The sequence below is a fragment of the Lates calcarifer genome, linkage group LG17, assembly GCF_001640805.2.
Source record: "Lates calcarifer isolate ASB-BC8 linkage group LG17, TLL_Latcal_v3, whole genome shotgun sequence".
Classification (NCBI taxonomy): Eukaryota; Metazoa; Chordata; class Actinopteri; family Centropomidae; genus Lates; species Lates calcarifer.
The window spans coordinates 22,721,897-22,746,232 of record NC_066849.1 but is presented as its reverse complement, the minus strand read 5'-3'; the positions used below and the strand labels follow the sequence as shown (position 1 = coordinate 22,746,232).

The window sequence follows — 24,336 nt, the reverse complement described above, 5'->3', positions numbered from 1 at the left end:
GACTGAGTGTTATGGTTTATTTACTGTAATATTGAGCAGCTAAGTCTGGAGAATTATGGATTCTGAAGCTTTTGATGACTTCAGCACACATCTAAGCTGTGAGAACATGTTATAACATCTCTGTCATTGACTTGAGCAACGCAGTCATGGTGGGACCTACCTGCGCTGAGTTCCAGTGTGGCCCTGCCTGCTTTACTGATCTGTAAGCGGAGTCTGGCCTCACTCAGGTACAACCAAACTGTGCTGTCCAGGTGAGGGAGGTCAAAGGTCAACAGCAGCCCCGCCTTGTTCCACGTCCTGAACTGCAGCGCCACAGCGACAACCCCTGATGACCACAACGCCAGTCCGGGCAACTGCAGGAAGCTCTGGGAGTCAGTGAACGTTACAGCGACCGAAACTGGCTCAGCACAAGAAAAGGTCACACTGCCCTAAGAAAGAGAGGGGGGAAGAGAGAGGGAGGGAGAGAAATGATTATAAAAGGGATAATAAAACATGAATATTCATCAGCTGCAGAGGCTGACTCGGTTTAACTTGATGTCACAGAGGTCTCATCAGCAGCTCTATGGGAAAGGACACCTGTATTACCATATTGATATTAGCTGAGCAGCTAAAATAAGCTGGAAACCCTGAAGCATCAGGGTCACAGAGCACTTGCACCCATTTAATCCCAGCATGACACTGGGAAAAAATAAACCGATTTAAAGCTAGAATAGTTGCTTTTAGATTTCAGAAGCTGTACAGCATCAAGCATTATAAACACAACACAACACAAGTCACATGCAAACATCATAAAGACCCTTCTGTGGTGAAAGAGCTGTTTCCTGTCTCTCCTTCATTCTCGCCTCCTTCTTTCCTTACTTCTCATTTTCATTCTCTACCTCCTTTCCTCGCTGCTTCATTTTTCTTCTTCTCTAGTTTTTTTGCTTTGGGCTTTGTAATGCCAAAATGTGGATGTGATGACATTGGTGATGATAATGAAGGAGATTATGATTATGCTAATGACAATGATGATGATGGTGCTGGTGTAAAAATAAAGGGGATGATGATGATGATGATGGAGATGATGAAAATAACGATGATAACAATAATAATCATGACGGTGACCATTAGCATACTAATGACACTGATAGAGAAAAAGGGAAAAGGAGGAAAAATTGTGAGAAGCACAAAAAGTGAGAAGTGAACCAAAACGATAAACTTGTTCTGAACTTTGTCATTGTGGCAGAATTTGATTATACTCCTGATGAAGGACGATAACTACTGAGAATCTACAGGACAAACATCATTAATTACCAGCATGATCAAAAGATAGGGAAGGATACAATTATAGGGCTTTACCAGGATCATGAAAAGGCATCAAACCATTTTAAGTAAAAGAAAGTTTGTGTCTTTGCTGACTGTTAACTTGCGTTGGATGAGAGGCAACGGGTCGTTTGGGGCAAGTGGGACAAAGGCCCAAAAAAAGTGTGGTTTAGTGGTACTGAATAATTTAGAAACTAATATAATTCAGAATTAATTGACGGCATAAAAAACATCTCAGCTCAGTAGCTCCCCCACTCTACCACTACATATCTCAGCAGTCACCTCTTTGTCCTTCTGATGAACTCTGGAACATCATTATGGTAATCTGCCTTTCAAAGATGCTGAAACACAATAACTTACCACTACAGCGACCTGGTGGTTGCTCTGTTTAGCCAGGTTTATCAGGCTGAGGTCGTTGTAGAGCAGGTTTTCCAGGCAGCCATGGAAATTCCTATTGGACAGGATGGGTTTCTGCAGTCCGTGGCCCTGGACAGCTCCCACACTCAGCTGCGCACACACAAGAAAAACAACACATGTGATATGTGTAGAAAACAAAAGCACGAGTAAGCATCGGCCTCTGAAGGCTGCAAACGTTGGATTTATATTCATTAATCTTCTCGTACATTTCACTAGAATATAGCTGAATGCACAAATTCTGTCTCGGTCTACATTAGTGTGCTGGTATTTGCAGACAGACTTCGCACCAGCTGCTTTTTTATTTGTCAAAAACTAGACTGAGTCTCCTGTTCAGTTTATCTGATGAGTAAGTACCTCATTAAAGTAAGTAATGAGTGGCATGCCTGGGAGCCTGGGAAGTGATGGTTTTTTCAAAAGTCTCTAGTTAGTCTCCTTTGTCTCATTCTGGTACCAGGAAAGAGACTCCATTCCCTTCCCCATCAGCTTGTATTACCAAAACTGCAATGAGGATGAGGTCACAAAGAGGAGTGTATAATGCTTTTTTAAAGCTGTTTTGTCTTTTCCCTGAATAGCAAATTCCTGTCAGAACCAGGTTCCAACAAGCCTTCCCACTGGAACAAACCTTCATGACCAGACAGTCTGAACCTTCTCACATGTTGCAGTGTTTCTTTTGAGTTAAACACCAGCTGCTTTAACAGTGATTCAGTCATTTCTACCACAACAGGAAACTTCAGACCAGTAAACAAACTACAGGCTGCTGGAGATGTGAAACTGGAAAGGGGTTTGGTTTTTTGTGGATGTTTTGAAACTATTTTAAACCATGAAAACCACAAAATATTGGCATCACCAGCTACAAACAACTCAAGCTTTCATAAAGTACAAAATACCACCTTTCAAGTGTAGTATCACTTTAAAATGTGTGTTTGTGCGTGCTGAAGTGTCTCTCACCTGGTGAATGTCCCAGTGGCTGAGCTCAGCTGGTATGTGAACCTGCTGTGTGTTTTTATCCACAGTGAGGTTGAGGTGAGTGCTGAGCCGCTCCAGTTTAACGTGGTGCCAGTGCTGGTCGTCCAGCAGACTGCCCAGAGAAACAAGAAGCTGACCACCAGAGGATGAGCTCACACCTGCGAGGGAGGCGAGGATAAGAAAAACAATCAATTATCCTGTCATGATGGTGCATTTGATGGCTGAGCAATGGCGCCAGCTAATGCAGAAATCCTCTAATGTGCACTTCCCGCTGAGGATCTTTGATTTTTTTTTTTTTTGATGTGTACTTAATCAAAAACACTTCAAGGTCAGCAAACTGTGATGCCCTCCTCCATAATGCATTTTAAACAAGGACAAACATGTTTGAAGAAATCAGTTTAAAACATTTCTTATTTCTAGCAGCAGGAAAACCTCAAGGAAGGTTCATGTTTGATTTATCAAAACAAAAAAGAAGAGCCACGGAAGCATCGCAGTAGGAATATTTTCATCTCTGTTTCAAACGGGGAGCAGGTCACTTAGGTCACAAACTCTCATTAGAGAGCACATATCTGTATGCTGGAGGGGAGGAGTACGTAGCACGATAAACGATGATACTGCAAAATGATAGCAGGACATAATTAATGACAGACCCAACACCAGCCAAAGGTCCAAACTGGTGGATCCATCTCTGCATCCTCTAACGTGTTGGGGGAGAAAAGAGTATCTGCTGACAGAGGGAGCTACAACAGAAGGAGAGAGATACCCTCACTCATTAATTATGAGGGACATTTTCTTGAAGACAGAAATAGAATATCAACCTGATGTCCAAGGTTTAATTTAAAGGAACTAGTTATCTATGAGTGCTCCTCCTAGAAGAACACAAACTTCTCTTGCAAAATTACAACAGGTTTTGTAAATTCACCTAAGAATCCTCCATATTTTGTGTTTTCTTTGTGCTTTTCTTACTGGTTCAAGGTGAGCAGGCTGCAGTTGTTTCCAGCACTGTCCTGATGATGAAGATTAGCTGAGTGTTAAACACTTGATAAGTAATGCTCAAGGATGGCTCAAGGACTTGATTGTTACTAAGATGAGAATGTTACAATTATTTTTTGTATTTTAAAATGTTAAGATTTGAGTTTAAATGGACTTGTCTTTAGTCTATACACTAAGCTAAGCCTCCTTTCTCAGGCATGGCAGTGGTATTGATAACAGGTTTTCAATAAAAGTCAAACTAGTCCTTTAACTGGCTGGGCCATTTCATGAGGTGACAAATTTGGTTGCAGCTTGAACAAGTGGAAATAGAGGATGAGATCAATATGAAAAGTCTGAGGGCAAACAATTATAGAAACACTTATCTTTCATTCATGAAACCTCCTCTCGCTTTCTTACTCCCTGTCATTCTTAATATCCCCCATTCCTCTTCTCCACATGATTGTGAGAAATCTGCGAGGAGGGAATTTCATCCTGCGAGCAACCAAACTTGCCCGTCATCTTTATTGCGCAGCTGGAAGGAACGCAGCTGTGTTACACTGCAATAACTGCTTGATTTATCCATAGTGAATGGACTAATATTGAATGTTCTTGTCTTTGAGCTGAGGAGTCTGCGCTGAACACTAGTTTCCACATTTCTAGGAGTCTACTGTTCCAGACAGCTCCCTGAGGCAATATCACCTAATCATATTCTGTCTGCTATTCCATTATGGCTCTTCGCTCAAGCTCTAAATCTGTTTATGAAGGACGACAATGACAGGTCTTATCAGGAGACAGACTGTTATAATTGTTCCAGCATTTCAGCATCACGTGATGCCGGTATTTGAAATACAGCTTGACTGTAAAAATAATGTACTTCCTCTAAACCGATTCACAGCTTTAGTTACGGTAGGGAATTGAGTTTATTACCATAAAGCAAACTAGAAAAAAAAGGAAATGGTACAGAGATATTTATGGCAGAAGTCACTGCTGTCTGAGGTCTCTCTCTGTTTCCCTCCTCTACTCAAATCAATGAAGTCTGATCAAAGAAACATGTTGACAAATCATATTGACTAAAGTGAATAAGACATGAAATGAATACAAAAACCAGTGACAAACAGCATAGATAACACGGCAAAGAGAACTATGCCAGCAGCCCTCTGAGGATTTGAACTGTATTCAGATGTCAGCATGTTAAACACCCACAATGACAATGTAAACATGCTGATAACTAGCAGGTATAATGTTGACCACTGTCACCATCTTTGTTTAGCTTATTATCATGTTAACATTTAACATTAGGGAGGACTGTGTTGAGTGTGAGGGTGCAGATAAAAGGGGGAGGTGGTTCTAGGATGTTGACACTGCTGAGACTTCTCTGGGCTGTTCTGGACCAAAGCAGTGGACTGACCAGACAGACCGGCATTGCATTCTGTAGAGCTACATCCCTACTGTTGCTAGAGATAAATGATTTTAAAAAGCTCTTCTCTTGAAGGGGAAGGGGAGAATGTGTGGGTAAATTTGGGACATTTTGTATTTTGAGAATTCAGTGAGAAAATCAACTTCTGTCTTACACACAGATTCATGTTTTACCACTGATTTGTGTTTTATGTGTACACATTTCCATAAGCTAAATATCCTGCGGGTTTAATGCAGTCACTATATCATCTGATTTGAGAGGCCATGGACTTTTGTTTTGTCATCTCTCCTCTCCCTCCTTACTTTCTATCAGCCCTCTGTCACCAATGGTTATTAAAAATAAAAAGGCCATAAATGCCCCAAAATTACACTTTAAAATTATCAGAGTATATTCTCTCTCTCTCTCTCTCTCTGTCTTCAGAGGATGACAAAGTGGTCAGTAATTTACATTTGCCTTTCGACTATACTGTATGTAACTATGTGTGAAACTTATATCATTTTGAGATACAAACTGTAGTGCTGCTGCACAGGAGGACTCAGCAGTAAGCAACCCATTATATAGCAGCAGAGTGCAGTACAGTAAGAGTCCCTTTGCTATCTTTGCTGTTTCAGGCTCCTCTGAAAATAGCTAGGCTGCTGACTGAAACTCTTATGAGGGTGTTTACAACAGAAACTCCTGGAGGCTCACTGTAAATCACTGTAGACTAAGTGGAATGGAGCAAGCAAATGCAACAGTAATCACCACAATTCATAGTCCTCTATTTTCTCTGCCAACTGGCAGGCTTTGTCCAGAGAGATTCATCTCTTTTCAAGAGCACTCTGCAGATGCCTGGGGGAGGATCTTGTTGTAGCTTTTGTTGCTTGGTGCGATTAGTGAAAACCTTTGTGATCATGCTGATGTTTTGCTGCTGTAAAATCTGAAATATTCAGTTTTTTATGGTGGAAAATGACAACCAGCAACCAACCATCACATGTCCTTATTGTGGAGAATACAGACAAAAGACAGGCTTTCACTTAATATGCAGCTTGCCCTACATGCCTCTTTGATGGCATCCTAATTTAGTTGGCAACACTTAACATCATTCGTTCAGAACGCACTGGAGCAGGACACAGTAGCCCTCAGTGCGTTTACTGCTGTGTACTACAGCGTCTCTGTGACAGATCAGAATTGAACTGAATTATGAAGCAGTGAGCTACATTATAGCAAACTGACACTTTGATAAATGTAAAGCAGAGAGGAAATGAGATGGTTTTGGATAGCGGACATAAATCTTAATGAGCCAGCCAATTTATTTCAACTGCTCGGACAGCTACAGGCAGACAGAGAGGGTCTCATTGTTGTATTTATTTGTTTGTTTGCTTGTCTGTCTGCTTGCTCCCTGCGTACTGGTCTGTCTGTCTTTCCGTTTTCGTACACTCATTAATTTATGCTAATGGGTGTTACTCACTGACTAACAAAAACACATCTGCTCTGTCTGAGATCTTTATGTTTGTGTGTTTATGAGCTACACAAATCCCTGATGCTCAGTGTTAGCCATCATTAACCATCTTTAGGTCCTCCGTGTCTAAGCTGTCTTGTTTTCCTCATGATGCAACATGCATCACCGTTAAAGAGAGACTCAGGACCAGTGGGATCAGGTTTCCAAATGGGAGAGATAAGTGTGAAGAGTCTCACAGAGTCTCTCACACTCTGTTATGGAGATAATACATCTAAATCTCCAGGTTCTACCTTTGCCTCCACTTAGTTCAGTCCTCTTCTCTCCTCTCCTCTCCTCTCTCCTCTCCTCTTCTCTCCTCTCCTCTCCTCTCCTCTCCTCTCCTCTCCTCTCGAGCCAGCAGCTGCCTGTGGAGGAGCATGCTGTGGCTCAGGGTGGATGCTCCAAACTATTGATCTAAATTACACTGTCTGCAGACTGCAAACTCCTGGGAGAGTGTGAGAGAGGGAGGGCTGTGTGAAAGAGGGGGAGTGAGAGAGGAGAGAGAAAGACAAAGTGCATGCAATTGAAAAAAGGCAAATAATCGCCTCTGAAAAAAAAAAAAAAAACCTAGCAGGGCCAGAATTGGGGCGACATATGAGAAAAGCTGTGATAAATAACAATGGAAAGAAAAGAAAATAGAAAAGGCAGACAAAGAAAAGGTAGGGGGCAGGCAGAGAAAGAAGCATGTGGTGACAGCACTGTGATTGAGGCAGAGCATGTCTTTGCTTTTTTCAGTGTTGGCTGTATCGCTGGATTATCATAGCTCTATCTAATCTCTGCTCCGTTACAACAACTAGGAGTGTTTATTTTCGTTCCCGGCTACCCAGAGTTCTTTGAGGACTTTGTTGACTATCAGCTCAGTCTAGCAGGGAGATGTGTCAGGCATCAGTCAGGGAGCTGGTGTCAGACTGATGGCTTTTGCAGACAACACCTCGCTGCAGCTGACAGACACTAGACAATACCACCAGGGAATTAATACTCTTCCACCTCTTCCCGACTAGAGGGAATTGGACAATATCCTGTTTTTATTGTAGGACTGTTGAGAGGGAGTGACAGAGAGAGGTTATGACAAGTGTGAAGCAGAGAGAGAGGGTTGGGTTGGATACAGAAAATTTAGAATTTCACCAAAAAACTGCTTAATGTTTCTAGGAAAAACACCTGTAGGAACCTGGGATCTGAGCATGTGTGTTCCTCTGTGGTCACACATTTAAGACTTTTCTAAGTAATAAATGGAGGACAGCTTCTCAAAACATTATTACAAAACTATACATCTCTGTTGTAGATGAATAATCAACCCTGACCTTGACATTCAACAGGTGGAATGGACATACAGCCACAACCTTACAACATACTGCACAAAAATAATGCTCTCATTCCTCAGACCACCAAAATAAAATACCAAACTGTCTGCATGTGGCAGATTCTTATAGAAGTCCAGCATGAATGTCTGCAGTTATGTGCCTGTGTGTTCACAAACTCAAGACTATAATTTGTACTGAAGAAAGATGCTTTAACCCTCCTTCATTAAAATGCTACCAAACAACTGTCACAGCTAAATACTTGTCCTAGACCTTGAAATGCTGTTATTATAGTAACAGAACTGAGTCAACTGTCAACAAACCCCTGCAGTGGTTTTCTAGTTTTCATGCTAAAATTGCTACTGACATAAGAAGTATCAAGGAGTGTGTAAATGTAGCTATGCATTAGTGTAGAGTGTAGCGGCATTCAACAGGTGGAGCATCAAGCGCATATACTGTATACATATATATATATATGGCCATGGTAAACATCCAAAACTAAAGTGCTCCCTTGCCTCAGATCATGGAAACAACACCTTCCTTCCCACTGCACACAATTATAAACTCAGGTCCGCCCTGTAATGATGGTCATACATTCTCACCTCTCCACGTTTTCACATGGTGAAAAGAGCCAAACGTTGAGGGAGAAGCACTTTTATGGAAACCTAGAACTACTGTTAAATTAGGTTTTGATCCGTAAACTGTCTTTCAATCCTACTTTTTCTAAGCAGAGGAGCTCCTCAGCTGTTTAGCAACATTGTATCTGCTTACATTGACTGGTACTACTGGCTTTAAAGACAGCATCAGTGTTTACCTATTACTTCTAGTCTTACAATAAAATGATAATTAGCAGCTCCTGGTATCTGAAACCTCTTCATTCATGAATCAGGACCATGTCCTAACAAATACAGTGTGAAAGAATAAGAACATTAGCGTAAACTCCATTTTCTGATTAATTATCCACAGTTCTACATTTGTAATATAACACCATTCAGGACAAGAAAACCTGTTCTCCCTGGAAAAATCCTTTGATGTATTATGGGATGTAATCATTTCAAAATTACAGAAAAAAACTTCAGCCCTAAATGAATGAGGGAAAGGAATGGTTATTGAGCAGTGCAGTAGAGTACGCCAGCAGCCAGATGGGACCGTCGATGAGAGGTTTGCCATATGGCGATAATAGGAGGGCCTGGCAGTTCGACAACACCTCAGGTTCAACCTCATTTAGACCAACACACACACATTTCCTCCCATAGCCTCCACAGTGCTGCACTCTGTGCAGGCAGAGGCCATGGATCATGCTGTTGTGCTAGCCCACTGTGCTCCACGAAGTTCATCCTTAACACATGTTGCTAGCATCCATCATAGATTAAAAGAGACAGAATATGAGAGAGGAAGTCAAGCTGAGAGAGAAGCGGGGCGAGATATAGAGAGAGAGAGAGAGACCCAGTTGGTTGAGGGACAGTGAGGAATAAAATCTGGGAAAAACAGAGAAAGGAGAGTAAACATGTTTTCCTCAGAGTACGATGCTGCCCTCCTTTGCAGTCAGTCGACAACATGTATGTTTCCTTATATTGACCTGTAACTGCAAGCCTGCAATGGTGAAGTGCACCAGTTCCCCATCTGAAGTCTGAGTCATTTTATATGAAATATTGTTTGGGACATATGGATAAACAAACACTGTAGTGAGCTCATCAGCATAAGCAGAAAGAAGCACAATTCTCCTGAGTTTCTCAAAATTGGATCAGTGGTGTCTTAGAAATCACTTCTGACAAACACATAAGCAAACCAGCAGATGGACGGAGACCGACTTGAAGCTCCCTCCGTTTCGTTGTGGGGACAAAAATGTGCTGGATATTAAATTCCTTATATAGAGACGGGATGGTGGAGGCTCTGAAGCCTGAGCGAGTGCATAATTACACTTCACGGTTTAGGCTTTTAGCTGACATTTACTCAGAGCAACGAACAATGAATGAACAATGAACGCACAGATAGATAGAGCTGCGAAGTTTGCCAGTCAGAAAGAACTTCCAAAAATAGCACTGAGTGATTAAATTCAAATAACTAAGTTCCTGCCGCTCTACAGTGGCTTTCAATCCTGGTCTTCTGGAGGTCGCCTACTGCTGTTTTTTGTCCTACCAAAGTGTAAAATACATGTAGTTCCTTATTATAATGTATATGCCAAGACTGAAAACTGGAAAAACTTAAAACTTAAAGTAACAAAACCTAAAACAAGAATCACAAAAATCAACATAATCCAATTATACCAGTATATTTTCAAGACATTGAAGCTTCACCTGGACGCACATCATGGCTGTAGCCATGTTGCACCACTGGTTTTCATTTGCACAGTTATTTAGTCAGAGATATTGTAACATGTATAATTTATACAATATATTATACATACCTTTTAAATGCCATCTCTGTAAATCCATTAAATTTGGGTTTTTCTCATTCAAATTTTTTATAACTTTTCAGCAACATTTCAGTGAGAGCCAGGTCTCTTTTTCAGACATGCCCTGACACAGTTAGACACATTTATTTCTTGACTCTTAGACTGTTTCTGTGCTGCTGTAATATATAATATTCAGATTCCTCCCCAGGGATCGGCAGGCTTTTATCATAGCTACATGCTGGAAGAATAATGTTGTACCTTGTTGGTGATAGAGCAGCAGCCGCCCTTTCTCCAGCACCAGAGTGAGGCTGTGATCTCTCGGTCCCTCTGCGTGGAGCAGCGTCCCAGAATTCTTCAGGGTTTTAAACTTCATAGAGATCATCTCTGTCGCTGTCCGGCTCAGCCTAACGCTCAGCCTGAAGACAAGACTGCTGCTGCCATCAAAGTTTGCCACATCGGAAGCTACAGAACAACACAGAGTGGGGGTATGAGCTCCATTACATAAACAGAGATCCACTTTTTAATAACAGCAATAATAACTGTGATTTCACCACATTCATTAATTCAAATCACATACAGTGTAACGGTTTAATATGAAAACTACACTATATATATATATATATATATATAGTGCCGCATCACACCAGAAGTTATTTCAGGGCACTTTTCATATAGATCACAAGTGTGTTGTGTGAATTGGTTTACACATTTTCACCCTTTTTCTTTATTAAGTAGCTTGAAGATTAGACAGAAATCTCACCCTACATCACATGTCAGTATCACAACTATATAAAATAATGCAGGTCTGCAGTGTTTGGTTGGAAGGTTTGAGTTTGTATTGACCTTCACACAGGGTTAAAGTGAAAAACCTCTGTTCAAGTCCTCCTATGGATAAGTTCTGCACTGTGTAAATAAAGAAACAGATATTACAGTGAAATACAGCACAGCAGGAGCAGTCTTAGTGTTTACTTTAGATGTTTATAGCGCAGAAAAGTTAACACTTGTTACTCTGGCCTAAATGCTAAAACATCTGTCATGTAAGTTTCTACTGTTTCCATTCTTAATGAACACTATAAATACACAGTGTGGTCACTGCACACCTCAAAAACAACAGCCCATATTTTCTAGTGAATGGCATTATTTTCATAGTTTCAGCTGTATTGATTTTCTCTGCTTATTTCTCTCTGAGTGAATACTTTCTAGTGAGTGTGAAAACCTTTGGCCCCCTAATGCACAACCACTTAAAACACCAGAGCAGACTCTAAAAAGACCAGAGTGAGTGATCACACTTTATTGACAGGGGAGCAGAATTTGTGTGAATCTGTATAATATAAAAAATGTTTTCACAGTATCAGCAGTGTCTCCCTTCACAGCTCAAAACTCTAATTAAAAAGTGATATAATATTCACAGTATAAAAACTTACCCAGACCACTTGTATTCAGTTTATATACATAGTTTATGTACTCAAGACTTTCTTCCAGTAAACTTCAGCTTGATAAGGGTTTGAGGACTGGAACAGCTGTCAGTCCAGGATAGTCTATATATAATATAGTGTACCTATGATCATGCTTTTGAAGTCATTACATGTATTTCTAAATAATTCTGCAAAGTGTAGTTTGCAGTAATATTTCACATACACTATTCTGTTCAAGAGCTGAAATCTGCTACTGATAATAAAAGCCAACACACATTCTTACGAGTATGATGAGATACAACATATTTATGCCTGAGCCCAGACTGCCTAAGAACTTGAAGACTAATACTTACTATATCGACATCCATATATTTCCAGTCTGAGTCCAATCCGCCCAGTGGGGTTCCAGTCAAGAGGGATCAAGCGCAGGTAGCGAGCTATAACAGGCTGCTCCAGTTTGTACTGGACCACAGTGTCTGCATTACTGTTACCTGGAAAAGCCTGGAAACATCAGAACTACGTGTTAGTTTTCCTGCATTTTCACATCCAAGCATCCGTGTTTTACTGGTTGCTGCAGCAATGCACAGCTCTGAGGACAAAGCATTTCTGGTAATTAGTCCCTTGTGTACCTTAAACAGGGATATAGGACCTAGTTTTTTGTTTTCTGATGCTTATAATGAAGCTGTCTAATAAGGGGATGTATTCGCTTTTGAAGTTTCAAGGCCAACAGCCACAATAATTTAACTTTCTCCTGACAGAAACTATAATATGTAGGATCTTTAAAAAAGTCAGAGATGCACCGGTTCTTGTTGAAATTTACAGTCTGAGCGTGGAGAAAAACTAACCTGTGTGATCCTGAGACAGTCTCTCTGCATTTTCAGACTCTGAGTTCACAGAGGCCATTGATCCTAACTGCTGATAATGTCCCTCCCTCTCCCTCCTCCTCCCTCCATCCAGTGATCAATAACTCTGGGACCTATTCTGTCTCCGTACCAAGCCTCTCCTAAAAGACTAATGGCTTCTATTTTCCCCAATCAGCTGCCTGTGGGAATCCTGTTGGGATTATCTGGTTGACAGGCAAATAGCACGCACAGAGCAACACTTGCATTAACATCTGTGAGGAGAAAAAAAAAAAACAACACAAGCTACATTCGCAGTTATGTGTGCATGTGCTGTCCCCCCTATTTGAGAGTGTGTAACATTGCCTATGCATGTGTGTGTGTGTGTCTGCTGAGTGTGTACTGATGTGGCTATGTGAGTGAAATTGGCTTTCCTGGTGCGGGATAATTGTGATCTCAGTGCCGTCTTCAGTGCTTTGAAGAGCTGAGCCGGCTGGGCAGCGGAGCGTTAAGCTCAACAAATGGCTCCGTTTCCTGCTGAGGAGGCTGAGGAGAGCGGCATCTCATTTATTTGCCTGAGCATCTTTTGACATATGAGTAGCCTCTGACAGGCCTTCAGTCAGGGTGAGGGAGTGAAGGGTAGAGAGGAGGAGGAGGGCATGAGAAAGGATCAGAGACAACAGTGGTTTTTCTTCAAAGCTCAAAGTAAGTGGACTCTGTTTTTTTTTTTTTCCCAAACTACACTTTTCAAGGTCATGAGCCTTGAACACATTTATTAACAGTTTTCCATCTGTTTTTGAATTATTCATACATAGCGTTCATGAAAGTTTTTGTAAGACTTTGTTCAGGTATTTAATCATGTATCATTAAATATAATTGCAGCTATGTTATGACTCTAAATTGCCCATTGGCGTGAATGTAAGAGTGGACAGTGGTCAGCCCTGTGACAGACTGGCAACCTGTCCAAGGTGTACTCTTAGGCGACGTCACCTGGGATCAGTACTTAAGTAAATGTACTCAGTTACTTTCCGCAGCTGGAGAGCAATCGGAGAAAGACAGAGCACATAAGCTAAGAAGTCATCGAGAGGCTGTGCCTGATACAGCTGTTTTGCAGTCAGATCTCCTCCTTAACAGACACTCTAAGCTGGCCTGACTAATATATGGAGCTTTAAAAACACTCTGAGAGCTGATCTGGGTTTATCACCTGTCATGCCGAGTGTAAAATCAACAAGTTTTTAAGCTGCAACCCTGTTCTCTCTTTTTAGTGATGACTCCCAGGCTTCAGAGCGTCCGTATCCTTCACTGAGAGAAAATCGTATCCTGTCAAATCTGAATCAAAAGCTGCTCTCCAGGCTGCTGCTGCAACAAGAAGGGCGCACTGTCTTCCATAAAGGAGGGAGGAGATGCTTGACTGCCTCTGAATCATGTCTAATGTTGTTCAATCAACTGAGGCCTGCACGGCTTCCTGTCACTCTGACATACTGTAGTTTGCTGGTTGGTGATCAGTCACTCTGCACACTTCTGTCTCTTTACTGAAACATGAGACGGGCAACAGTTTAAAAATGATTTTAAAAAATGCTGGAATATAATGGTGAAGAGGATGGTGAAGAAGAAACACTGGGGAACACATGGAGTCATGAAGCAACCACAGTACTGAAGGAAAGCAGAGGAAAGAGGGAGTTTCTCCGCAGTCCATTTGGAGGACTTCATACATCAGCTGCTCTACAGAATATCTAAATCTCCATGTGCATGTCTCAGCAAGACTTCTCCCCTCACATTTACATTTTAGGCACTGAGCTGACACTCTTATCAAGACTGACTCACAACGACTGAGCTGACAAGAGTTCATTCTGCGACTTGCTTGGAGACTGTTGATGGACACCTTCGCCGCCGCAGGAATCAAAGCTGTGACTTTTTGTACGCCAGGCAGTCTTTCTAACAACAGCACCAGCCTCCTGTCAGCAGAGGTTAAACTGTTTGACAGCAGCTCCATGCAGTCGGCAGAGCCCTGCCCAGGTTCCTTTCATTGTTCCATCCATTATTAATAAAGAGTGAAAGGCTCCTGGTGAGCAGGCTTGCCGCTGCAGGCAGTACCAGTCCCCACAGATAATGTAAATTATGTCTAGGACAGTGAGGCCAAATGTATTTTAACTTCAATCAAACTGAGTTTTGAGCTGCACTCTGCCCCCAGCTTTATTCATAGCTTTTAAAATATACATATGTTGCCTGAGACGGATGTAAAGGTGCATATTTCAACCTAAATAAAAACACAAAGTGTATAGTTTTGGGGAATTTTCAAATGTATAAGTTATTAGACATCCAACATTCCAGTTCGCAGCCTTTCCAAAACACTTTGTAGAGACTTGAAATTGCTTGATAAAAGTAATCCATCACAGAGGAAATTCTTCCATCTTTATTTTTGTGTCAATCTTGTTTCATTATTGTCCAAGTCACATTTTCACCATGGGGACTATTGTGAAAACTCTCCTTTGTGCTACGTTGAAGGACAGCCCAAACACTGACAGGTAAAGTGGCAGTTGCACGACTGGGCGACAATAATTCAATCAACACAAAAATAAAAAAGGAAACAAAATTGTGTTTCTGCAAGTTGGTCTTCATAGCACAGCAGCAGGAATTATTTTGTATCAAAATACAAACTTACCACTGTGAATCAGACTACTCGCCGCTATTGCAGACCAACATGTGTTTATTCCTACTGTTTCATAAGTTATTGATTACAAGTCTTCTGAAACATTTTACCTCACAATACCTGTGACAGACTTTAAAACCACAAATTCATTTAAAGAGACATTTCTATCCCAGTTGTATTTTCACTGGGTTAAAATGAAATCAGATTGTTAGATAAAGGGTTGTTTATCTAACTATAAATAGAGGGATTTGTTACTGTATGTCTTTTCAACCAATCGACTTAAAACTTCTTGGGTGTTTTGCTACAGACTCAAGGAAATGCAGCATAAACTATTTTGGATGAGCGGTTCTCAAGAAAGCTTCAAATATTTCTTAACTATAGATTACTTGACATTGAAGAAAAAAGGCAGAACTGCCAGGCAGTGCAGCACCCGGACAATTTACAGCGCACATGCCGGGACTTTATATGCCGTCACCAAGACACTATCAGAGTGAAGCAAAGCAGCCAACTCCAGCTGAAACAAATAAGACAGACTGACCACACACACAGCAAACAGCCGCTACCAACAAGCATATTCTGGAGGGGCACTGCACTAGTTTAAAGAAATTTGTTGTTTGTAGTCAGTATGCAGGCATTACTTTTCCATTGATGCTGCACCATGTTCCACTAAATTTGCAATTTCCTCCCTTCACAACCCATACATGAGTATGAAACCTGGAAACCCCTGATGCTCTGTTAATTGTCCAGGTGTTGCACTGTAGTAGTTCCACCTTTTTTCTTCATGTCAAGTAACATGTAGATAAGAGCCGTTTTAAGCTTTCCAATAATTTTGAACCATCTCATCAATCAATCATCAATCATACTCCATCATGTGATCAATTTTCAGTCATTGGTACTGTTTTGGTTACTGATTACTGAAGGAGAGTTACCCCGAAGCTGTCCTCCTGCCGGTGTTGTCTCCAGTTGTGTCCCGTGTCGCTGAACATCAACAGGTAGGCCGTCAGCCAATCAGAGCTGCCGTATCGTCCCTGTGTGGCAACAGCTGTGATTTGGGTCCGCCTCCCCAAGTCCACCTCCAACCACTGGTATCTGTCTGAGACAAAAGGAGACCAACCTCCAGCTCCTGTAGAGAGAACAGAGACAAAAAGTGTGTTTTAGTAATGAGAATCACCACTTCACGCCCCAGTGTGAGTATGAGTGTGTGGGTGGGTGTCTGAGTGAGGGGGCTGATTCGGAGGCTGGCAGAGGTGACAGCAGAGCGAGCGAGGATCGAGAGACAAATTGTAGGAGTGAAATGTGATTCATTATATTTTAATCTACCTGAAATTAAACTTTAAAACTGTGAATTTATAGTCTGGAGTAGTTGCTCCGTGCAGCAGATTTTAAAGCGCAGCCAATAATAAATGTCACAGTTTGGACATGAATGCAAACTACTTGTTTATATGTCTGAGTAATGTCCACAGATTAGTGGTGAGGAGTCTGCTGATGCCAAGAATACAAACAACAAGGTATATTAGTTAATGCCCTGAGTCTACAGTTACGAACAGTCAGCACATTCTTTAAGTTGAAATGTTACAAAATGCCGTGTAAATATAGTTTATCCCCATTCTGGCTTTGATCCAAGTCTGCTTATATGCCCACAGATTTAAACCCCTGCAATATGTCAACCACTTCCCCGGGTTTCATGATGGTAAATAATAAATCCTCATAATCAAAGACATTAAGTGGGATTACATAAGTGTCATTAAACTGTGGATGGTATTTAAAGTTATTTGATGACTCCACAGCTAAGTTTCAAGATGTGCTCTGTCCAGACTTTTTTTTTTTAAGGGGACCAATCACCAAGGTGACTAAGGTGACGCTAAGATTGAAATCAGCCTGTTCAGTCAGTACTACCACACTGATACGACCTAATTTACTGAGTGTTTGTCTTTCCTACAGTGATTTGCAGAGCTGACATCCCTCTCATGTTTTTTTGGGTTAACGTGCTCCCTTTGTGTCTCGGCAACAGCTGTTGCAGCAGCTGGAGAGGACATACAGGGGTGTATGAGATTAACTAAAACTGTGTTCATATTGTAGTCTAAAAAAAAGTAAGTCCCATCAACACTGTGTCATGTCTGTCACTGCAATGGCAGAAAAAAGAAAAGAAAAGGAAAAAAAAGAAAAAATAAGTCAAGGTGAAAATGAATGGATTTTACTATGTCATGTATTAAAATAATTTCTTCAAAATGTATGAATGGCATTAATTTGCAGACATTATTCAAAAATGATTTACAGTATAAACTACTGAGATGCCAGGCAGTGAATTGGACCAGCTGAGAAAGTTCTTGCTTTACTTGTAAACCCTAACCTTTTCATTCATCCTGTGACGAGGTTTAAAAGTTTTACGTTCCATCGGCTGACACGACACAACTACTCACATGAAATATTTTAAGGATCATCAAATGATCAAGGATGGAATCCATCGTATTTATGGGCAGTTTGTCACTGGTGGTATCATATAAAATATATCAGAAAGTAAATACAAAAAAAGAAAAAGGCAAAAGTGCATAGCTGCTGCACTTCAGACAGTTGCACAGGAGACACTTCAGTGATAGTAAAACTGTAGTAAATGTAGCTGAAACATTTCAGACGTTGTTAATGGTAATAAGACTGATTAGACTTTTCAACATATTTTTTTCTTCTAAAGGAGTAGATTGGTTTCCAGTGATTTCCCAAGGATTTTATATCCACAGGGATCAAACCTCTGTGTTTTCTGCTCCTGTGTACAGCAGACACAGGCCTCTTGTAACGAGCATGAATGAAAATATGCTTATGTTAACAGAAAGTGAGAGGGAAAACTGGGAAAAGGTGCAGACGACATATTGATAATCCACCAGAGTCTATTAAAGGTGCAAAGGGAAAGAAGGTGGTGATTTGTGTAATGGAAGACGGAGGGAGAGAAGGTGGTGTTAATGTTGAAAAAACTATTTTAAAATCTGATTTCCACAAATAATTTTTTACTCACTTTTAAAATAAACACTGATAAATTCCTAGATTCATCTTTAATCTAAAAAATAAGAATAAGCAGCAGTTAATTATCTTGCATATGACCAGCTAATGTCCAAGGCTCAAGTTTCAAGTTTAATCTCTTGGCACAGTCATCTTTTTAAAGACTGAACTAAATGTCCATGGTATTTAAAACTGTCGACTCAGCAAAGAGCCGAGCAAGTTAACAGAAAAGCTTGATTTGAACAAAGAAAGGTCTCGGTTTTGAATTAACCTCACTGAGAAGTCCTGATGTACACAGGAAACAAGAGAGGAAGACCAACAGCCCAGACTTTACACAGTCTGAACTCTGTCCTGTGACATATCAGATGCTCCGTTCATAGGATGGGTTTTATATGGGTTTTTATTTGGGAATACTGAACCTGATGGAGCGTCAGGTTGTGGGCTGGAGAAGGTGAGTGGAGGAGCAAGTAGGAGGGAACATCAAGAAAAGACGTGTGTGGTTTACGTGATGCAACAGGAGAGACGACAGAGGGACGAAGGGACTGAGAGACAGACTTTAATACAATAACCTTTGCAAAGACACTGCCAAAACTCATCCAGCTGCAATTTCATTTCTACTTTGGATGCTGCCGGCATGCCCTACTCAAAGAAGTGTGTGTTTGCGTGTGTGTGTGTGTGTGTGTGTGTGTGAGTGATTGAGTGAGAGAGAGAAAAAGAGAAAGAGAGCAGTGAGAGCTATGGCAGAACCTGATTATGAAGAAACATTGGGGGTGATGGAAAAGGCTGCTACAAGATAACGACACTTTGAATACTGAGAAGGGAGTGTGTGTGTGTGTGTGTGTGTGTGTGTGTGTGTGTGTGTGTGTGTGTGTGTGTGTGTGTGTGTGTGTATACGCATGTTTAGGAAAAAGTGCTGAGTCAGGCCAAAGCAAATCCATGGTGCCTGAACAGCAGATGGAGGGATTTCTTCCCCACAGAGCAGACACACACACACACACACACACACACACACACGCAATAAAACAGCCAGCCTAAAGAGCACTCGAGATTGTGTTGCCAAGGTGATGTCATGCTGACAGCAGGCCAATACAAATCAATACCACAACACTTCAGACACACAGCCAAAGTGGACACATTCCCTCATCTCATCACATCTATTATAAAGCCACTTTCTACTGAAACAGCAAATGACTGCTGCAGTGGTAACAGAGCCTGCTGTGATCCCCATCTGCATTGTTTCACATCGAGGTGCTGCTGGACACATGTAGCGGTGTATAGGACCACAGTTGGCAACATTGGTGGGTTTTAGTCCTGAGTGAAATATCACCCAGACATTTTCATGCGATGCAGCAGGGAGAGCACAGGTGTAACACTGTCTCATACCTTTAACAGTGGCTCAGTTTCATTATATGACCCAGTCAGAAAAACTCCATTTATTCAAATCAACACAAAATGAATCTGCAACTATCTTGATAATCAATTAATCATTTCAGTTACTTCTCAAGCAAATATTGCCAAGTACTCATTGGTTTCAGCTTCTCAAATGTGAGGATTTACTGCTTTTCTTTGTTATATATGACAGTTAAGTTTCATGTGGGTAAAATGGAAGAAATGTTCTTTTTGCTGCGTCCTGTGCAGACAGCTGTATTAATTAAAACAGATGCGTATCTGTTCCATCAGATGTGCTTCACACAAGCGTCTGAAAAACATGGCTGAATCACTCTGAGATATCCTGAAACAGCCACCATGTAGGAGACAGAATGTTTCTGGTTGGAGTTAAAACTGATTTCACACAGATTTTATGCTCCAAGGAATCAAAAAGAAGAAGGCAGTGTTCACTGAGATTTATAAGAAACCACAGGCTTGTTGCAATGAGAGTGTGCGAATATAATGTACTACTGTTAAAACAAAGGGCGCCTGTTATACCTGAGAAATTGTCTGGTCATTACTAACTCACCTGTCATCACAGCCAGTTCATTCCCACACCAACCTGCACACCTGAATCCCACTCATTATCCCACGAGTACACAGGCCGTTTGCACCTACTCTTTTCTCGATAATGATCCTAACCATAGTGTTTGTATTTATTTTCCTGTTTCCCGCCTGCCTGAGGTTTTTTCAACCTCACCTGTATTTTTGGACTTTTGCTTGTTTTAACTCATTTGGCCATTTTGATTGCCTACCTGTTGCCAAACCTTTACCATCGTGAATCATGCTTCTGAGTCCAAACTTTGGTCTAATGAGCTGTTACACAACTCACAGCAATGATCAAAGAATAGCAAAGTCTTTCCATTTTCCATCCATCCAACATTGTTTTCTGGTGTTTAATAAGCATTTCAGTCACAGGGGAGTGTATAGAATTTCAGTTTTATTATTTCTGTAACTCATCGGACCGAAACGTTTATGCTCATTATGCATTAATAAACATGCATCAAGTTATACCCAAACCCCTTGGAAATTTCATTTTGGTTGTTTCACATGCTCTAAGTGAAACAGGATGTTTAGAAATGAAATCATTTGAGGAATATATTTAAAATCTAATAGATGCTAGGATTATTGTATTATGCTCATGTAAAAAGAGCTTCTAGGACTTGATTCAGGTGTCTTTGGGAGAGAAAACAGTTTTTCCCAAACTGTATCATGTCATTTTTCTTATTATTGTGACTTTTATTCTAACATTAATTTCTCTCTGTGTATTACAGTGAAGTATTATGATTTAACTAAAAACTTGTGGTGATATTTTGTTTCTGTGCCTTCGATTAAAATCAGGTTCATGGGTAGGAGAGAGATGTGGAATCCTTTGGGTTGAATTAACAGTGTCAGAGGTCATCTTCTTTCCTCTCACTCTGGTGTTTTTCCTCCACCAGCTGTTGCAGTGCTGCGCTTCCTGCTCGTTAGGGCAGCAGCTAAAGGCCAGAGCTAGTAAGTACCTCGGTAACACAGCGCACGAGCACAAACAGCACAACAGGAGAGAGCAGACACACTGACCTTTACTCATTACAGCCGGATTTCAGAGGAAAAGAAGTGGAGAAGAAGAGGATTGACTGAGAGAGGCAAATAAACTGACATGTCCTGGATGGCAGAGGAGGAATTAGAGAGAGAGAGGAGGAGAGAAACGAAGACAGGGAGGTAGATACCTTCGCTCATCAAGAACTGGAGAGGAAAGAGCCCAAGACATGAGAAGAGAGAGTAAACATGGAAATCTGTGCAGAAAAATGCAGTGTTAGTCCACCATGTTAGTCACACAGTACTTGTTTGATCACCAAAACAATAGTTTCTGTCATGCACAACTGTCAGCTCTGATCTGCTAAATCTGCTTGTTTTCTCTCCCTAACTGTCTTCTTCCCCACTCAGGAGGGTAATTGAGGTTAAAGACAGGTCAGGAGCATCGCAACACTGCTCTGCTGGACATTCAGATTAGCACATTACAACAATGAATTAACTAATCAGGAGACCGTGACTTTTGGGGTCAACCACATCAGAAGACCGACCGACCAAACACACCTAGAGAAACAGCGGCGGACCGAGGTTGCAGAAATGGGCTGGGAGGTCATCACTCCAGAGGAAGAGTGTGTGTGTGTGTGTGTGTGTGTGTGTGAATAATGCTTCTTCCCACATTTGGAATAAAACCATTGAACAAGCTGCTTTAGAGCTGTTCACTGACAAACAGTACACATCAGCTCAGGAATCCCTATAGCACCAATTTGTTTTGCTAAATACATTTTGCAAGTAACAGGCAACTGCTGCCTGTGGAACCGCTGCCACCTCTTTGCCACCTCCTTTGGAGCTGATCTGTTTATTCTGACGATGAGAAATAATAAAGCAGAGCCTCCATGTAAATGACACTGCCTCCTCCAGCTCCTCTCCTATAGGGGAACAGTACAAAACTGAGCTTGTAGATAAATATTCGACATAGAATATAAAAATATGCAAAGTAAAACATTCTAATTTGATAGCTTTTATGTAATTGTACAAAGAGAGGTTAATGTACAGGAAATATGGCTCTGGCTTTATGTTTTCCAAGAGCAGAAATACACTGCAAAATTTGCATAAAAGTTATTGTGTTGATTTAAAAGTGCAAGTCAGATGCCAATATGGTCCAGGAACATAATAGGTGGTTAGGAAATAGATCGGTTATCTGTAATAACAACGCGATGACATTTGGCTTGTCTAGCAGATTTATGAAATGATGTATAAAATTATTATTTGAAATTTCTTTATACTACTGCAGATAAAATATTTAAGTTCTGGTAGCAATAGTCTTTTTTCTTTTAAGAAACAGTTTGTCTAAAGACACTTTTTTCCTCATCTAACACAAAGGAGCACAACAAAACTTGAGTTTTATATGAACACGAACATAAGCCTTTGATTTTCCTCAATAGTCTAAACTTGGCAGGAAGTTTAATTAAACAAGAAACTATCTGATAAATGAATAAGTGAAATGAGTGAAGTATGAATCCAAAAAACATTCCAACTTTCAGTACTTTTTTTGATCATTGCTACAGACACTCATACAGTTTGTATGAAAAACACAATCAAGCTCAACCCTGAGCCCTAAAAATAAAAAAGAATTATAGGCCTGATTTGAAAAGGTCTCACTAAATACAGGGTTCACAGAGACTGTGCAGCTAAAATCAATGCACATTTGATTAGGACGCTGCATGGTTGCTCAAAAGAAACAGATTTTAAAATAAACCTGGCTAAATCACGGTATTGATTGCAGAATCTTTTATTATTGAAATGTATTCATCCAGAGGCCATTAAAAAGCAAACTGTTTCTCTGAAAAAAGGTCAATCGTGTGCTAATCAACTGAGGACACACAGTAGTGAGTGTCCATGTTCTCATTTTTCCAACAACACCCCCCCCCCCCCCCAAAAAAAAAGAGTGCATTCCTCCAAATAAGTATATATGTGTCATTGCCACTAATCATACATGGATTTATTTGGGCTAGCATGAAAGCATCAAAGGGAATGTTATTTTGGATGCTTCCTCCTGGCTCAGTGTTAGGATAGAGGCCAAGTATGTGTGGTGTCAGGGCTGGATTATGACTTTTTTATGGCGGCAGGGGTGGCAGATGGAACAGACACTCAGAGATCAGTTCCCACAGCAGCCAGTTCGTGCCCATCAGAAAACCACAAGTATTTTACAAGTGTCCTTGATTTGCTCTGAACAAGAGCACCACCCCAGTGCCTGACAGCATTTTAAATCAAAATAAGAACCTGCACTGGTGGAACCTACTGAGGAGACGTCTTTACGCCACCGAGATTAGTTTAAATGTTTATCGGCATATCACTTCATAATCTATCTGCGCTGAACACAACAAAATCTCATAAGATTCTCCTTTCAACCCTTGAAGTCACATGTGTGATGAGCGGCCTACCTCTCCTCATATATATGTAATGATAATGTGATAATAAAATAGGGTGTAAAGGACAAGCAAAAACAGCCTCAAGTTCCAGAGGTTAACCCATTTGCAGAGTTTTATATGCTACAAAGTAAGGAAGTACCAGATATATTCCACATTAGCTTTCATGTCCTGTTCTCCAAATGGGGGTTAAATATTTTATATATAATATTTTTTATTTTTTGGCTGAATACATTCAAGTACTTTGCTGTGAATGCATCTATTTTGTACATGATGTAAATGAAAATTTACACTAATTTACGCCTGTTAAGTTATAACTTAAGTGTTGGTGGTAAATAAACTACATTTATATAGCACTTTTCTAGTCTTAACAACTTTATACTACAGTCACATTCAGCTATTCAAACAGAGCTCTTCTATCACACACATAGACTCATACATCAATGGTCCAGCTGGGAAACTATGAGATGGTGCTTTACAATATATGTCTCATTCACCTGTTTGCATAGCTGATCTCTTTTGATTGGACCACTGTAAATTTTCCAGTAACATCACTATAAAATCTTTAAATGCTAAGACATTTTATACATTTAATGGTGCAATGGTAGCTAGAGGTCACTAAGAATTTAGGCAGGTTTTTATACACAAATACCTGCTGCAATCCAAGTTATCAGCCAGCTTCTGTAACACTACACCCACAACACTGAGCAACACACAAAGAATTAACTTTAGTGTTTGTTTTCCTTAATGAGACAGTAAAGGAACACAACATCCAGCAGATAATTTCTATCTGTTCTCTTATACTTGCAGTCTTCACCGTGTTAGTGTCGA

General features: G+C 40.7%; 1 protein-coding gene across 1 annotated transcript in view; it reads right to left on the bottom strand.

Moving 5' to 3' along the window:
• Positions 1-24,336, bottom strand: part of LOC108876646 (contactin-associated protein-like 4) — an 89,921-nt gene that overhangs the window by 43,675 nt on the left and 21,910 nt on the right. Inside the window, exons 3-8 of the mRNA XM_018666291.2 lie at positions 16,078-16,271; positions 12,013-12,160; positions 10,503-10,706; positions 2,668-2,843; positions 1,663-1,809; positions 161-428 (exon numbers count right to left, since the gene is read on the bottom strand). Of these exons, the coding sequence (XP_018521807.1) occupies positions 161-428; positions 1,663-1,809; positions 2,668-2,843; positions 10,503-10,706; positions 12,013-12,160; positions 16,078-16,271 (1,137 nt within the window). The remainder of the gene's footprint in view (positions 1-160; positions 429-1,662; positions 1,810-2,667; positions 2,844-10,502; positions 10,707-12,012; positions 12,161-16,077; positions 16,272-24,336) is intronic.